The 17763-nt window shown below is 45.8% G+C and overlaps 1 protein-coding gene across 1 annotated transcript in view; it reads left to right on the top strand.

Moving 5' to 3' along the window:
- pde2a (phosphodiesterase 2A) overlaps nucleotides 1-16797 on the top strand; it is a 51103-nt gene extending 34306 nt beyond the window's left edge. The window contains 31 exon segments of the mRNA XM_029844123.1: nucleotides 1882-1944; nucleotides 1946-1972; nucleotides 2172-2213; nucleotides 2216-2262; nucleotides 2874-2983; nucleotides 3116-3171; nucleotides 3307-3396; nucleotides 3458-3614; nucleotides 3796-3848; nucleotides 6543-6617; nucleotides 6706-6747; nucleotides 9008-9076; nucleotides 9177-9307; nucleotides 9895-10006; nucleotides 10100-10139; nucleotides 10416-10479; nucleotides 10688-10769; nucleotides 11847-12021; nucleotides 12446-12558; nucleotides 12638-12715; nucleotides 12809-12931; nucleotides 13024-13094; nucleotides 13400-13522; nucleotides 13598-13685; nucleotides 13973-14020; nucleotides 14240-14314; nucleotides 14392-14491; nucleotides 14626-14738; nucleotides 15173-15211; nucleotides 15359-15465; nucleotides 15795-16797. Coding sequence (XP_029699983.1) covers nucleotides 1882-1944; nucleotides 1946-1972; nucleotides 2172-2213; nucleotides 2216-2262; nucleotides 2874-2983; nucleotides 3116-3171; nucleotides 3307-3396; nucleotides 3458-3614; nucleotides 3796-3848; nucleotides 6543-6617; nucleotides 6706-6747; nucleotides 9008-9076; nucleotides 9177-9307; nucleotides 9895-10006; nucleotides 10100-10139; nucleotides 10416-10479; nucleotides 10688-10769; nucleotides 11847-12021; nucleotides 12446-12558; nucleotides 12638-12715; nucleotides 12809-12931; nucleotides 13024-13094; nucleotides 13400-13522; nucleotides 13598-13685; nucleotides 13973-14020; nucleotides 14240-14314; nucleotides 14392-14491; nucleotides 14626-14738; nucleotides 15173-15211; nucleotides 15359-15465; nucleotides 15795-16029 — 2748 coding nt within the window. The 3' untranslated portion in view covers nucleotides 16030-16797.
- The last annotated feature ends 966 nt before the right edge of the window (nucleotides 16798-17763 follow it).

The raw sequence follows: 17763 nt of genomic DNA, 5'->3' as shown, positions 1-17763 counted from the left end.
ATACGCGTTTGAAGGTAGAGTCAAGCCCCTCAGAGCGATGTCACACCACAAGTTGTACAACGTACATGGCCGAGATTTTCCACAGGACTGAGCCTGTTTCCCTCTGAATGGTTAGGGAACTTCTCTAAGTGGTTTCCCTTGTTGCATCCAGCTTCTCTGGGTCTGGATGCCCTCATAGTGCTGCCTTCACTAATTGTTGGATGCCGCTGATGCTAGCGGCAGCGGTGTTGTCTATCTCAGGTGTTGGTTTGTTTTAACCTGTACACCAGTTTGCAGACGCTGGTCAGCAGGGATTTGGGGGATATCTGCAAGGTTGCAGGGGTTCCACTTATTAAACAATTTCTGTTTTCAGAAGATTGGGGTCCGAACAAGGCAAGCCTTCAGCATAAATATCGTCAGCTGTTGGTTTCTCTTGGTGGTCACGATAAAGGCCATTCTGTGTGTAGACAGCTTGTGTCCTTATGGATTATTGATGTTGTGCTCTTGAATATGCAAGATACTCTTAATGTGGCAGTTTCCACACTTCCCAGTGCAAATGTTGTAGTTTTTGTTGACAGACATTCATGTGCTAGTGTTGCAAAGTAGATAATGCTAATGTTGCACTCAAGCATGTTCAGGCTGTGCCGCGAATGGCTGAACGCTGCCAACACAGGCAGCAGGAAAATAATGCTGCAAATTCAGAGACACTGAGCGGGAGCAAAACATACAAACCCGGAAAAAACAAAAGCGTAAAAACAATGCTGCAAACGGGAAAACACACAAAAAGCCTAAAACAAACTGCAAGAGAGAAATGTGGCTATAATGATAAATATAACTCGCCACGTAACTTCCCTGCTTTTCTTTGATACCGCAGCCAAGTATTTTAAAACACATAAGGGATATTCTGGACTTTTGTTCTCCTCTCTAAAGGTTAGCTAAATTTAATTTGAGAATCCCGCTCGTCTGTTGAGGGCTGTCAGCTCCCCCTAGTGGCCTGGGGCACTTCAGCTGTGGCGAGAATTTCATCGCATTTCTCTCTTGCAGTTTTATTTTGGGGTTTTGTCTTTTTTGCCCTACTTTTCGCTCACATTCATTTTGTGGGGTTTGTACATTCTGCTTAGTTTCTTCTGCGATTTTTCTCTTGCTGCATTTGTTTCATGTGCTTTGGTTTAAGCATCATTCCTGTGTTTGCAGCGTTTAGGGGGCCGTACGCTTTTTACAGTGCATTTACGCCCGTCAGCCACCGTGAACACAAGCGATGACACAGCAAACAAGATGCCGTTGTCGCCTTGGTACACTGGAAAATTAATCACGAGCTTTTGTTCTGGCTGACATGTCAATCAGTGTGTCCGACCAGGCTTTAGAAGGAAGAGGACAATGGTCTTGAAGTCACTGAGGTTTTTCCATCAACATAACGGTGCAGCGTCCCCTTTTCCTTTTTTCAATCAACTGTTGGGACTCAATTGGAGCGAGGTCGGGTATTAGCGTATTTATTACTTAGTGCTGGTAGCTCAGTCTGTTGAAAAAAAAAATCAATCAATCAATTTTCATGGACACTTACTCTAAAATGTTGCTAACTATACATTGTTTACAGTTTAGAAGAGAAGGAGAAGGTATACCTTCAACAGGGACCCTAAAAATCACATTAAACATGCACAGCATTGACAGACAACTGCTCTTTAAATTCAAAATAGTGTTTTTTTTTAATAAAGTATACCAATTCTAAATGAATTTGGCTGAATATAGCCATGTAGGCCAGAGAGAGAAGAGTCAACACAGTGAAAAGAGAAACTGAGGGCAGCTCCTCCATTTTATGATTATAATTGCGAGGCACTTTGGGAGCGAGGCTGTAGTATCAGGGAGGGGGGACCTGTTGAAATGTGCCTGTTGATTTGTTCCCAGGATGCTTTGCTGCGGCTGGCGGCGGTCGTTGACGTTCATTCGCTGCGAGCAGCTTTTCGAGACAGCGATGCAGGACCTCCTACCCCACACGGTATTGCCTCCTTAATTAACCCAACACATCCCACAAACTATACAGTTTGCACAAACATAATTGCACCTCGCTGATGAATTTACCTGATTAATTACCTGATTAACATTTCCTGTTAAGGCCTGTGCAGTTGGGTGTTCCGACTGTGGGCTTTTTTGGAGATCGGGGAGGGTTTTTGTTCAATGTGCATGTGTTATTTCAGGAATGTGTGTGTGTCTACATGCTGGATGGAGAGTCAAGGACTGATTTGGTGATGAGCCACCACATGAACTGCCAAAGGAGGGAAAGATCAGGTGGGTTATTTTGTGCGTGTGTGTGTGGGGGGGGGGGGGCAAGTATATAGTATGCATAGGATGTGGGGCCACTCACCGCACCATGTGTCCAAATGAGCTAGAATTGTGATCTACATACATTATCCTACATTGAGGCTCTTCAAGCCGGCAAACAATCAGCTTGATTGTGTTAAAAACATGGCCGGTTTTTACGCGACACTTTTTTCTTTTACTCTGCAGAGAAGCGACCGTCCACAGCTGATGAGCTTCGGTGCCGCTCGCTCGCGGCTGAGTGGAAAATTAGCACGCGATCGAGGCGGATCGAGTTCGACAAGAAAACACTGAAACCGTTCCATCATCCTCGGAGATTTTTGGGAGGGCTAATTAGCATATTTTGACCAGAACGCGTCTGATATTCCTTCATTTCAACTCCATTTACATTAAATGGTTTAATTTGTCACACATGAGGACGAAACTATTTTCCAGGCAGGTTCCAGAGACCACCTGAAGTCCTGAAATCTCTTATCTCTCCAGGCTCCGCAATGCTGTCTGACTTATTTTCTCTCTGTTTAACGTGATGTAGGCGGTTCTCTTCCTCAAATAAGCCGGAGTTTTGTGTGTGCTGCTCACAGGAGTATCGTCAACCAACTGAATCGACGTCAGTGTAATGGCCTTCCTCTGTCGGAGCTGCCAGAGAAATATCGAGCATGCCTGGCAGCGCCGCTTCCAGCACACCGAAGAGGTGAGACGCTCCGGAAGACACAGGAAGCACATGAAGGGGGACGAAGTGACGAATGAAGTCCCCTGTAGTCTGTAGCAACACGAGGTGCATCACTCTGCATAAATCCATATGGTATCCTGTTCTTTCCTTCAGCCATTATCATTCCTATCCTGGACCAGAAGCAAAGCGAGGCCATTGCCGTCTTACTGGTGAGACCCCCTACTCAACAAACCAGCATTCACTTTATAAATAAGTAATTACAAGTGCTAATAGCGCGATTATCTCTGTAAGCTCCACAGATTTCCCTTTTATAAACCTGATTAAAATGTGCTCACCTTCGACAGGTTGGCTGTAATTCACTCTCTGATCAGGACGAAGTTCACCCTGAACACCCTGGAAAAACATGCAAGTCTTCCCTCCTTTACATTGGTTGCGCATAAAAGAATGAATAAAATAACCCTACCCGCATCTTCTCTACCACCACGCATGCACCAGGCATCGGTTGCATGTGTTCGCGTCCAGGCTGTCCAGGCATCCTACCAGAGGCCTCCTCTCAGCCCTTCTTCCGTACAGTCCCATGATGCACTGCTGCACCTCGACATCTCAGGCCATGATTACAGCCAACTGGACCGAGACATCCTCCAGCTTTGTGGTACGCATCCATGCCTGAAGACACGTTTATTTTTGACACTATAGATTAACGTCTACAACAATAAAACACATTGAAGAACCCCGAAGCCTCCTCTCTCCCCATCATATCTAAATTAGCCTTATTCATGAGTCCTCCCTCCATTTTAATCTATTTCTCTCTCTCGCTCTCTCCAAACTTTCAGGTGAGCTCTTTGACCTCGATGCTGCTTCTCTTCAGCTCAAAGTCATCAATTATGTACGTGGTATATGTTACTCGTGCACTCTCATGTGAACACACAAGCACAAGCAGATCATGATGCACACAGGAAGCCGAACCGGACATCTTCTTCAGTGACTTCTTCAGACAAAGAAAAGAAAATTGCGCATAAAAATAAACGTGTCTCCGCCACAAACTCCCAACTCACCAATATGTTTATAGTTCTCATTCCTTTGACATTTATGACATTTCCCACTGTTGCCTGTCTCTTCTGATCCCCTTCACCCAGCATGGATCCTTTCTTTTATGCCAGGATTCTGGGATTTATGGTGTCGTTGGTCACTACTTTTCACAATGCATTATGGGACATATTCCATCCACTGAAAGGTTACAGTGACCCTCAGTCTATACGACATTTTTAAAGGGGTAATCTTGGTAATAATGGTTTGAGCTGTTGTAATGAAAGTGTCATTTGGTCAGAAGAAAGGGCAAAAATCTTCCTTTTTATTCTTTTAAACTATTAATGAGTGGTATATAAAGGAGATGTTGTCACAGATCTTTCCTGTTAAAGACACAAGGTGTATTTTTTCTCCTGGACATTGCACCTCTCATCCAATTAAATGAGTTTTATGCCACATAAGGACAAAACTTTATCCCAGGCATCATCACAAGCAAACATGATGTTCACTCGCATATTTTTTTGCCGTTCCTTATTGATTAATACGGCTGGAAATGCGCCACTTCCAACGTTCAGTGGTCCCGCCTTGCCCAGGGGACAATGGATTTCGTAGTCATTGCCAAACACAGATGACAATTTTACTGTTGCTGTTGATGATTTAAACAGAAATTTAACGTAATTATGGAATGCAACATCTTCAGTCTTGATGATTGACACACAGTCTGTGGCTTTACTACGCAGCCGAGTTTGCTAATAACGTGGACGAAATGATCCACGACCAGCTAACTGAACGCACAGTTAACGTCGCAGTAGAGGGAGGCTTTGTCCTGATTTCTAGAACTATTTGGATGATCTCATTATCTATGGCAACGGCTATGCCGAACTTGACCGAAACCTCAACGCTGGTTTGCAAATACTGAATAAGGCTGGATTTAGAATGAGATCAAATGCCAGGAATCATCCCCGCACGTCCTTGGCCATACTATCGCCATAACTAGACGGCGTCCTTCCAGACCAAGAACACATTGATGCTGTTGTGAACGCTCAAGCAACTCCTTCTGGACAAAAGTATTAAAAATAATACATTTTATTCACGAGTTGAGTCTTGAGTCTGGATAAAAATAAAAGAGGGTCGATATTGCGGTCAGATGGCGCAGTGAGGCGGATGGAGGAGTGGTGATCTGGAGGAGGTCAGACCGACTGTAGTCAGGAAGGAAGCACTTACTTGTTTGTGGGCTGCAGAGAAATGGCCGACACACTTGTGGGTCATCCTCTACTCTTCATACTGGCTGTCAGCCACTGCGGACTCTGATCAGCGAGCGCTACGGCGACACGGCCTTCGAAGGTCATCGACGATTGGTCGTACTGAGCAATGGCCTGTGACCAGCCAAAATGGATTCAGAAGAAGCCTCATGTGTCCTCTGCCGATCTAATGACAAATCTGCTTCTACTCATCTGCCCCTCTGGAACCAGAGCCAGTTCCAGTCCCCTGATGGGCCCTGGAAAAACCTTGGACTTGACATAGTAGGACCTTTTGAATCGGCTGTCCCTACCTGTAGGTACGCAGTACCATTCCTAGTGGTCTGGACTGTTCTCACACCAGCACTGCCTTCAGTCGTCATGGCAACCCCGTCAAAGGTTTTCATGGTGCTCTCAGAAGTTGCATCCAAATGGTAGAAAATTTGTACCAACGTGGACATTCTTCCTTCACCGTTTGCTGCATCTACACAAGATGTTTTTGCTTGCAACTTAGTTAGAAGAGTTCTTTTTGTCCAGGGGGAAAAGTGAGGATAAGGAAGCCCCCTGGTACTGTATGAACATCCCAGTGTTAGTGGCCCAAACTTCCTATTATCTTGCAGATGTTTAGAAGCTGTCTTTCGTTCTGTGGTTGGAACTGACGTCAAGCGCTCCAGGTTTTCTAGGGCTCATGACAGGAGCTCCTGTCGGGGGAACCACCCTCTTCAAGGTTTCACGTGTCACAATTGTCCCTCACAGGGGCTTTTCTATTTTTTGGACCATTCTCTGTAAACCGATGAAAGTCCCCATAGATCATCAGTTTCTGAAATACTTAGATCGGCACCTCTGGCACCAAAAACCAGACCGGATTCAATCCAATTCACTTAAATCCCCTTTCTTCCTTATTCTGATGCTTGGTATGAGCAACTCATCTGTGTTGTGGCCATGTGATTGGTTGATTGGCTTTATAAGCGTGCCTAATAATGTGGCAGGTGAGTGTAGATAGCAAATAACATAATAAAATGACTGTTTGTTCCTTGAATTTCAAGACAGCTCACGTTTTTCTTCATATAAAAATGTTCTGCATCATTCCTATATGTTTAGAAATGTTTTAATCTGTATCTCAATATGGAGCAAAACACTTGTTATCATATTTATATATTGTATTTACAAGGAATTAGCGTCCGGATGAGATTAATTTTGTCATTTTCGACAGCATTGATAAAATATTCACTTTTCCTCGGCTCCATTCTTAAAAAGTGCCAGTGGCCGATATCATATGCCACATTTCAAGCCTCGTTCTGTTGTTTGTCCTGCAGCTGCAGCAGCAGACGCAGTCGGAGTGCTGCTGTTTGCTGCTGGTGTCTGAGGACAACCACCAGCTCTTTTGCCAGGTATGCGCAAACACACACTCACACACACCCACACCAAAAATACATCAACAACAGGCTTTTGGACTAACCTGATCTCTTTGAGTTGTAGGTAGTTGGAGACAAAGTCCTGGAGGAGGAGATTAGTTTTCCGGTGAGGTCCACGGCATTGAACGAACCCTTCCTAAATTCTCATTAGTGTATCCCTTGTATGGCGCACTGGTGTCACCTATTTCATTTAACCTTGCCTTGAAGAGAAAGCTAAATGAGGGGCGAAATGAGAAATTAGGACTTAGGCTATTTGAGAAGCAATGGCAGACAGCGATATTAGCCATCAGGAACCCCCAGACCGGAACAGCTCGGATTCAAAGATATCGGGAGCGGTTGGCGTTCCTGACTGCTGCGTATAGAGACAGAAAAAGATTTCCCCAAACACAAAGGCATTTCCTTAATAATGGAGAAATGGAGAAGCTGTAAACTTCTGAAAATGTGCCTCTGAAATGCTGGAGAATAATTTTCTCAACTGAACCTTCCTTTAGTTCTTTGAAGACATTTCACCTCTTAGGCTTCTTGGTTCTAAATGAACTGGTGGGAATCCCTGAGTTTTATGGATGAATCCCATCGGTTGTAGTCGTCTGTGTCCTTAAGGGCAGGCGATTACGTGCTAGTGAGTGGGAATGACTGGCAGGCAACTGGTGTCCACCTCCTCTGTTCAGTGATGGTCATTAAAGCTTAACGAGGATGGCTCGTTAGGTCGTTGGATCCGGATCTAGTCCGACTAAACCTCTCCATTGGCTGGATTGATGTTTGACTCCTCTCTGCCTAATAAAAGCAGTGAAGTTGGCTGAGATGAGCCGGGGCTTGTTATCTGTGGCGATAGCCTTGGGCGCACCCCAGCAGGCAAACCGGGAGGAGAGGTAGTCACTGATGGTGGAGACAGACCTGGTGGGGAGCACCTCAGGCAGTGGCAGGGGAGGGGGAGATCCGGGCTCACCGTTGGGGAGGCAGGCGGTGCAGCACCGGCGTCTCCACATCCCTGTTGACACCCGGCTATCGGAACGGGCCCCCGCGGCGCTGCTTGACCTTTAGAACGCCCAGGGGTCCTTCATGAATCACGGCCAACACACGGCCTCCCTCAGGGCGCTCGAGACCGCTGTGCACAGCCTTCTCGCCGCGTAAACCTCATTCCAGCAAGACGGGTCACACACATTTCCTCTGGAACTTCTGGTCGGCCACCCCTCACAGAAGAAAGCACGGGGTGCTCTGGAAGGCAGCTCAGCTGCCATGTTTACCCCCCCAGGCGTGAACTGTGACACGCCTGCCACCCTTCAGACCCCCAGGAAAGATACCCCGACGTGTGTCCTGAACCAGTTGTGGTCAGCAGGGCTGTGAGGGCCTGGTGGTCGGACTAAAATGTCCCCCATATGGAGGTCAGGTCATGAAGTTGGGGCTCAGCAGGTGAACGTGGGCCAGCACAGGTGGATCCTGTTATCAGTCATTTGTTTTATTAATCAATGCTGAAATTTTCTGTGTAATTTTAAATTACCTTCCGTATCTTCCCGTTCTTCTGCCTGTGTCATGGCTCACTGCCCGCTGGGGGAGATCACAATTCCCCCTGACGGGAACATTTTGGAAAATCACGCCGGCCCGATCTGTGGCAGTGCCCCTGTGTCAGGTTTTGGACTGCAAGGACTCTAATGGGAACTTCATGTTGCAAAGGAAGCCCCGTTTTTCAGATACAGCAGTCAGGTGAACATGAGGGCCTTCTGGGGGGAGGGACCAGCCTTTCAGGAGCATAGCCTCAGGCTGCAAGAAGGTTGCAGGAGACTTGGGTTCACCCGGATCCCCTGAAACCGGTGCCATGGTAGCAGAAGTGGTGGAGCTGAAGACAAGGCCTTCTGTTATTGGGGGTGCTCAGGTGCAGGTCTGTGGACCTTCAGAAGCCTCTCTGGTTTCAGAGGAGGCCCTCAAACCTCTCAAGGCAGCATTGCGGTGCAGATTTGTGTGCTGGGTCTCATAACCGCTCCGATTGGACTGTAAATGGTCGCAGTAGGACCCCAATTGGACTACACAGGAAAATAAACAGAGGTGAATTTGGGAATGATCTTAAGACAGATGACAGAGGTGTGAGAAGGTGACTGGGGACGAGAAGGCAGCAGTGAAGCCAACAAACTGTGTGAAGGATGGAGGTGGACCTGGCTGGTGAGCTGGTGTGACTGGGCAGACTGGTGCAGGCTTCATATAGGTCACCTGTCCGGTCTATATGGTGTCATTGTTTAATTCTGAATTTAATCTAAGCATCTAATCAGTATTAGCAGATGACACTTGTCATTCTTCTTTTATTTGTTATAGTTGGACTTTTTTTTCTTTATTCCTGCTTCTCTAACCTCTTGGATTGAATCTCTTCTGCGTAGCTTACATTTGGACACTTCGGTCAGGTGGTGCAGAAAAAACAGTCCATCACTCTTCAAGACATCACTGCTGTAAGGGACCTTTTTGGTTCTTCCTTGCTTGCTTCGTGCCATTTAAAAAATATAACTTATTGCAGTATCAAAATTGCATTTATCTCTTTCTTCCTTGCAGGAAGAGTGCAGGCAGATGTCCACCATGTTGGGATGCAAGATCATGTCCATGCTCTGCGTACCAGTGGCGAGTAGAGCCACCGGACAGGTGGTGGCGCTAGCATGTGCCTTTAACAAGCAGGGTGGGCAGAGGTACAAATGTAGTGTGTTCACACTCCAACTTTGTTACATCACCCCTCCTCTGTATATCATGTTTGCAGAAAATACATTTTTAGCATAAATATAGTATAATGAGAGGGTAGATTAGACGATTTCTATGCATAACCCCAGTAGCAGGATCAATGGATCACCTCCGATGATCATTTTGAAAAGCCGAACCAACAGCATCAAAGAATTACTACATTTGTTTTTAATGCTTTGTAGCTCTTTTTGCTACTGTTAATATTCATTTCAGCAGTCAAAAGAAGATCGATTCATGACTTAAAATTACTCATCGAACATTGAGAGACGTGGAAGCGAGTGACCGTATTCTAGTAGGACTTGTCAGGCTGTGTCAGACAGCGCCCTCTGTAGGTAACTGTGGGAACTGCATCGAACTGAATGGCGTCATTAAGGCCAATATTATTGAATTGATCACTCTGCTGCTTATCCAATTTTACTTAAAAGAAAGTGACAAATGTAGCACTTTTTCTTGGGGGGGGGGGGGTTACCCCAAAAGAATTGACACTTGACAAACCTGAGTATTTATGTCTTTAATATGTGTGTATGTGTCTTTGCAGGCATACAGAGGCAGATGAACATGCCATCCAGCACTGCTTCTGTTACACTTCAACAGTCCTCACTTCAACTTTGGCCTTCCAGAAAGAACAGAAACTGAAAGTGGAGTGCCAGGTACGCACACACCAACACACAAGGACACACATACGCATAAGCAATCATTTTCCTTTCAATGAGAGAACTTTATGAGCACTCTTTCTTTCACAGGCACTCTTACAAGTGGCCAAGAACCTCTTTACACACTTGGGTAAGTTGGCAACCGCCAGCCTCGGTGGTTATGTGGAGTAAAACGGTGAATGTATGTGACATCGTTCTCATGGAGTCACGTCAAATGGAGGTTACAGCAACGGTCATATTTCTAAGCACAAAATTCCCTTCAAAATGAGGGTTCCACCTCTCTATGGTAGCTCCTAATCATACTGACACCCAACAAAATAAACAATTTATCCCCTTAGATTGTTGTATTTATTAAATTTTGCCTGTTTCACCCCCCGTTCTCCCCCCCACCATCCATGTCTTTCAGATGATGTGTCAGTGCTGTTACAGGAAATTATAGTGGAGGCCAGGAACCTAAGTGGTGCAGAGATGTAAGCATCATCTCTAGAAGGATCTCTCTTTCTTTGTCTTTGTGTGCACGTGTGTGCGTGCGTGCGTGTGTGTGGGTGTCCAATGTTGCTCATCTCTCTTTGTTTAAAAAGGCAGCCTTGGCAGTTTGCTGTTAAGGCCTCTTTATTTAAAGAAAGGAGCTTAAACTCTACGCTAGCTTCTAACATTGATGCTTCTGGGCTTTTCCAGCTGTTCCGTGTTCCTGCTGGATCGACTCAGCCACGAGCTGGTGGCAAAAGTGTTCGACGGCGGCGTCGTTAGTGATGAAGAGGTGCGGAAGTGCTGACTTTTACACCCCTAATCTTTAGGGTTACCTTTCCTCATAAAGAGCATGATGTGATTATTGTAGTGAGAGCAGAGCGGCAGAAGAGAATACACATTAATATCATCTATCATCTATTAATATCATCTATTTTACATGTATCCCCTCACCAAGCATATATATATATATATATATATATATATATATACAGTACCTACCCCATAGGTAAAATAACTAGTATCTAAAGTTACTGAGTGCATGCAGTCATCAGGATATATACAGAACAAGTTTAGCTCAGCTAAAGTAATATTTAAAACCTGTCCGTTAATATTCAATTTAGTCCTTTTAACATTTACTGTCAACAAGAAAAAGAACAATTTGTTCTCTCTCTCTGTGTTTTTCTGTCTCTCTCCCTCTGTTTCTCTCTCCCTCTGTTTCTCTCTCCCTCTGTTTCTCTCTCCCTCTGTTTCTCTCTCTGTCTCTCTCCCTCTGTCTCTCTCCCTCTGTCTCTCTCCCTCTGTCTCTCTCCCTCTGTTTCTCTCTCTCTCTGTTTCTCTCTGTCTCTCTCCCTCTGTCTCTCTCCCTCTGTTTCTCTCTCTGTCTCTCTCCCTCTGTCTCTCTCCCTCTGTTTCTCTCTCCCTCTGTTTCTCTCTGTCTCTCTCCCTCTGTTTCTCCCTCTCTCTCTCCCTCTGTCTCTCTCCCTCTGTTTCTCTCTCCCTCTGTCTCTCTCTGTCTGTTTCTCTCTGTCTCTCTCCCTCTGTTTCTCTCTCCCTCTGTCTCTCTCCCTCTGTCTCTCTCCCTCTGTTTCTCTCTCCCTCTGTCTCTCTCCCTCTGTCTCTCTCCCTCTGTTTCTCTCTCCCTCTGTCTCTCTCCCTCTGTCTCTCTCCCTCTGTTTCTCTCTCTCTCCCTCTGTCTCTTTCCCTCTGTTTCTCTGTCTCTCTCCCTCTGTTTCTCTCTCCCTCTATCTCCCTCTCTCTCTCCCTCTGTTTCTCTCTCCCTCTGTTTCTCTCTCTCTCTCCCTCTGTTTCTCTCTCTCTCTCCCTCTGTTTCTCTCTCCCTCTGTTTCTCCCTCTCTCTCCTTCACAGAAGGAGTTCCGTATCCCGGCAGATCAGGGGATTGCGGGTCACGTGGCCACCACAGGTCAGATCCTGAACATTAAGGATGCCTACTCCCACCCTCTCTTCTACCGTGGAGTGGACGACAGCACTGGCTTCAGGACCCGGAACATCCTCTGCTTCCCCATCAAAGATGAGACCAACGGTAGAACCTTTGACTTTTCACACGCAGGCACAAAACAGGCTGTTGAAGCCGGAATAACTTCCACGGAACAGGTCAAAGGCGATAGAAAGAACATCCAGGAAATTTGCCGACTCGGAAACTAGTTTGTCACGATTAAACATTGTCAGCGATGTGAATAATGTTCTTGGAAAGACAATTTTGGGTGTCCCACATGTCCCAACAGTAGTAGGGACATCAAAGGAACTCGGACATCAACTTATTTCTTTGAGTAATTACAATTTAACAAGTCCATAAATTCCAAAATAAGGCAATATATGATAAAAATGACCGTCACTTCTAGGCTCTTTCTTCTTTGCCAGATAATGGTGCTTTGATGTCGTCCTCTGTACTCCCTCCGTTCACCCTCCCACCGTCTCATTACTCTTGACGTAACCGTCTCTTCCAGAGGTGATCGGGGTGGCGGAGCTGGTGAATAAAATGAACGGGCCCTGGTTCAACCGTTTCGACGAGGACCTGGCCACGGCGTTCTCCATCTACTGTGGCATCAGCATCGCGCACGTACGTCTGAATTCATGCTAAAATAAGCCGGTCTCTGTGACCCCTGTCCAGGCTAAAAAGGCTCCGTTTGTCCCCTCAGTCTCTGCTGTATAAGAGGGTCCACGAAGCACAGTTCCGATCTCATTTGGCCAACGAAATGATGATGTACCACATGAAGGTAAACTCACATGTCTTCACCCTCCGTCCCGGGAACCGGAGATTACTGACAATGTCGATGCGCTCCATCTGATTCAGTTTGTGTGTGCCGCAGGTTTCAGGGGAAGAGGTCTCTAAGCTGCTGGTGTCCGGGATTGAGCCAATCAAGGAGATCGATCCCTGCTTCGCGGAATTCACTTACACACCTCGCTCACTATCTGACGATTCCACACCGATGGTAAAAGACCATAAAGTTCACACACGGCTTCATTTGTTCGAGCTACACCGCAGCGAACGACGATCTCACGGTCCCGTTTTGTCCTTCTGCAGTGTGTCCTCAGCATGTTTGAAGACATGGGCTTCATCAACACGTACAAGATTGACCTGCACACTCTCGCCAGGTCTGACAATGTCCGTTTTACAAACGCGCTGTAAAAAAACTGTGTGTATCCTAGTTCCGCTGTCCAGATTTAGCCTAGCTTAATCAGTGTTGTTGCGTCGTTACGCAGAAGTTTAAAGGAGATAAACTGTTCAAAGTGTTGCCACTAACATGGTTTACAGGACAAAGGAAAGCAACAAGTCACTAATTGAGCATTTATAGTTGCAGTAACAGCAGCTAAATGGACACACGACCTTTGTAGTCGTAGTAATTACAAAAGCAGAAACAAGTAAGAATCAGCAACACTTGATACTTTCCTGGTGTCAGGTTCTGTCTTATGGTGAAGAAAGGCTACAGGGACCCTCCGTACCACAACTGGATGCACGCCTTCTCCGTCAGCCACTTTTGCTACCTGCTCTACAAAAACCTTGGGCTCTCACGCTACCTCCAGTATGTGAACCTCTCTTCCTCCGTTGCTACGAGTGCACGAGCAGCTCCGCATTGCTAACGTTCCTCTTTCTCTAGAGACATAGAGATCCTCGCGCTCTTCGTCTCCTGTATGTGCCACGACCTGGACCACCGCGGCACCAACAACTCGTTCCAAGTTGCCTCGGTGAGAGCGCGGAAATTCCAAGTTTGCGCTAGCGTTAGCGGCCGGATGTCGGCCGTCGTGTCGCGTCATCTTTGCCGATTCGAAGCCCCAAAATACACACAATTACACACAATAGTCGCCATGAATAAATGAATGGGGAATCAACACGAGAGACAGCACGGAACATAAATTATTCCGGTTTATGGATGCACACCAACACACTCATATCAATGTTTGTTTGTTTATTTGAGTCGGGGCAGATTTGTAACCATTGTCTAACACGCGTTTGATTTCATTTCTGTTTTCAGCAATCTGTGCTGGCTGCTCTCTACAGCTCCGAGGGATCCGTGATGGAGGTAATCTAAGCTCCACGTTACGTCACAGCCAGATGTGGAAGGCCAAGTTTTACCATGATAGAGATTAGAAACGTTCAGATTTATCAAGTCAATTCTCCTACATGTATTAGATTTAGTTTGTAGCGCTGAACTCTTTGGTTGGATCTTGTTCCTGCTTCCTGTCCTCCTCCAGAAGATGCGTTTTAAAATGTTCCCGTCATCTTCTGCTTGTCATGACAGCGGCACCACTTCGCTCAGGCCATCGCCATCTTGAACACTGTGGGCTGCAACATCTTCGAGAAGTTCTCCAGAAAGGTGAGGCACAACCTTCACTGTTTACAGCGATGGCTAGCGCACGTACGTGCACACTACGGTCCCCCGTGTGTTTTCAGGACTACCAGCGGATGTTGGACTTGATACGAGACATCATTTTGGCGACTGACCTGGCTCACCACCTTCGGATTTTCAAAGACTTGCAGAAGATGGCTGACGGTATTTGATCTTCTGTTTGCAAATAGTTTAGAGGCTTGTTTGAGTAACCGGAGGGTTGCCAGTTCAAATCCTGGGACCGGTCACAGGCCAGGGTGTGTGTGTGTGCCCGTCAATCATCCTCATTTGTGTCGTAGATGGATACAATCCCAAAAGCCAGACGCACCGCTCCATGCTGCTGTGCCTGCTGATGACATCGTGTGACCTGTCAGACCAAACCAAGGGCTGGAAAACCACGCGCAAGATTGCCGTCAGTTTAGATCAATAACAACCGCGCTGACCGGACGGCCCTGTGTGTCTGCCTTAAAATATCAATGACTATAACTGGGAATATCACAAACATCTAGTCACTGGCTTAAATGTAGACATAATTCTCCTCGTCTGAAGTTCTGAAACTGTTTAACAATGAAGCTGATATAAAAGTGCTGCCCACTGCTCCTTGGCTTTGATCTTTGGAAGGTCAAAGGTGACGGAAACGTAATCATCTATTGCTCGGCTTATTATCAACATTTCCTCAAAAAAAAAGAAAATCATGAAAACCTGAACTTGAAGCTGTTCCCAAACAGACGGACGCAGCAGCGCCGGCGGTCACCTAACACAATTATACGTAGCGGTTTGATCTTGGAAGCAGAGTAACAGAATTAAGACTTATTGAAAATAACGTCTGCTTCTGTCTGGCCACAGGAGCTGATCTATAAAGAGTTCTTCTCCCAAGGAGATCTGGTACGTCTTCGCTGATGACAAATGACATTTTAAAGCGTTTGCTAAGAACGTAGCATGTTATTTTGAGCCCCTTTGTCTGTGCGTGCGTGTGTGTGTGTGTGTGTGTGTGTGTGTGTGTGTGTGTGTGTGTGTGTGTGTGTGTAACAGGAAAAAGCAATGGGCAACAGGCCCAGTGAAATGATGGACAGAGAAAAAGCTTACATCCCAGAGCTGCAGATAAGCTTCATGGAACACATCGCCATGCCGATTTACAAGTGCGTATGGAAAACCCGCACGCGTCTGGTCTCATATTTAATAGATATAAGATATAGAAATGTATCAGAAACACTAGCTAAAGATGTAGAATTTTAGTATTATCATTAAATGATGATTAGATCAGATTAGACTGGATCAGATTACATAGTAACAAATGTGTTTAGCAAGATATCGTCCTGCCTCAAACAAATCTAGTCAGGAAGTCGCACACTTTTGACTCAAACAAGTGTTTCAGGAAGACGCCCTTTTTCCTACTAGCGGGTTTTTCTTCCCCGCGTTAGCTACCAAAAGGAATGTGGCAACAACGAGCGCTTTTCTCTCCTCTCAGGCTTCTCTCGGAACTGTTTCCCGGCGCCGCCGAGCTGTACGAGAGAGTCGCCGCCAACCGGGAGCAGTGGACCAAAGTGTCCCACAAGTTCACCATCCGCGGGTTGCCGAGCAACAACAGTTTAGATTTCCTGGATCAAGAATACGAACTGCTGCAGTCAGAGGGCGCTCTGACCAGTGACGACCAATGCCTAAACGGTTGCCTTGACGATGCAGAGGGCGGGAGGTGTCAGTGATGTCGGCGGCCGCCTCGTTCTTTGATGTTTTACCGTGTCTAGCAGAAGATCTGCGCTCTGCTATCAATCGTTTAGAGAACAAAGGTTTGAAAGGGGATTTAAGTCAGACGGGGACGGATCCGTGCGAGCTAGTTCGGGAGGTTTCGCGCTTCAGGTCGCTGAAGTCCGCAGGTCAGGAAAGGAGGGAGCTTTTATGTTCTTTTTTCTTCTTTTTTTTAATCTTTCGTTTGTGCTGCAAGTCAAAAGTCCATTAATAAACGCCTGTTCCTGTTTAAGGGTGTAATAACACGCACATGTGTACAGGTGCTGTTCAGACAAAACAGGAAAAATAGCAACTTATTCATCCTTTTTTTAAAAAAGTAACTGTTTCTTTTGTGGGGTTTTCTATATCTCATTTTATTGCATGACAGTCTTTTAATATTTGAATTCAAGCACATCTCATTCTATTTAAATTCACCCTACGTCATTTATCTCCAGTTGTATAGTTCATTTTATAGTTTATATTTATTTCCACCTTCTTTTAGATTCCCGCCTACATTTGTGTTACTTTTAAAAGTTTGAAGCAGCAATTTGACAATCAATAAACCAACAGATGCATCCTTATATTTCTAATCATGGAAAACCTTTCGCCATCCCATGACGCTCCGGATACAGATCCCTGGAAGCCCTTTAAAGTCCGAACCCATCCGTTCATCCCAATGTGCCACAGGAGTGGATTACGTCCCTGATTGTGTCATCCAGATCAGCCTTATCACACATATATGTTGCCTTTCAAAAAATCTAATATATCTTCTTTTTTTTAATGGATGATTGTTGTATATTTGTTATAGACATAGTTTTAGTAGTGTGTGTGTGTGTGTGGACGACGGAGGACCAACATGTTTAGGTAGGTATATATTTGTTATGACTGTATTGAGACCTCATGATGTGTGTGTGTGTGTGGGGGGGATTTCAGTGTTCTGTTCGAAGGCCCTTAGATGGGGGGGGGGGGTGCTGCTGCTGTTGCCATGTTACAGAGACAGGGGACTGATGGGGTGGATCATGACGCACACTCTCTTCCTCGCTGATACGAGATGAGAATTCTGGGATTGTTGGAGGTCAACGTGCGGAGCGCCCAGCGTCCCGTGGCCATCGTTCCCTCCCACCTATATGAACATTATAGCTTCTGTCATTTGCAAACCACTATTTTATACACGCATACCTGCCTTGTACATGGAACTGCAAATGTAAATGGTGCCTCATGTTAAATTATTCTTTTAATTTCCAGATTTAAGTGTTAACGCGCGTTTGTGTGTGTGTGTGAGCGTTTTAACGAGTATTTGCTTTTCCAAATACACACGTGCCGACGTGTATATGTATACTTTTTTTTAAATTTTAGTCACTAAGAATTTTAAAATGAAAATGCTTCTAAGAATCTATACTATAGTATAGTTTTATATACTGAGGATGTGTCTGTCTGTTCCGGTGTTGTCAGGCCTACAGCTGCCATGCAAGTGTTGTTGATCCTTCTCCCACGGCCAGCAGAGACCAGGCTGGACGTTCCCCTTTTGTCCAAGAAGCTTCTTCACTTTTGTTTTGTCCCAGCCGACGCTCTCTTGCTCCCGATAATCACCCGGTCCTGGATGAACGGGAGCGTTCTGTGCTCGACAGTATTCCGATTCGCCAGGTTATTCGATTCCCTCACCAACAGAGCAAAAAGCAAACCTTCCTTTGATGATCCTTTGATGAGTTAGA

Source organism: Takifugu rubripes, chromosome 11 (assembly GCF_901000725.2).
Source record: "Takifugu rubripes chromosome 11, fTakRub1.2, whole genome shotgun sequence".
In the NCBI taxonomy this organism is placed as follows: Eukaryota; Metazoa; Chordata; class Actinopteri; order Tetraodontiformes; family Tetraodontidae; genus Takifugu; species Takifugu rubripes.
Note: the sequence above shows the minus strand (reverse complement) of the source record. Positions and strands in the feature narration are given on the sequence as shown.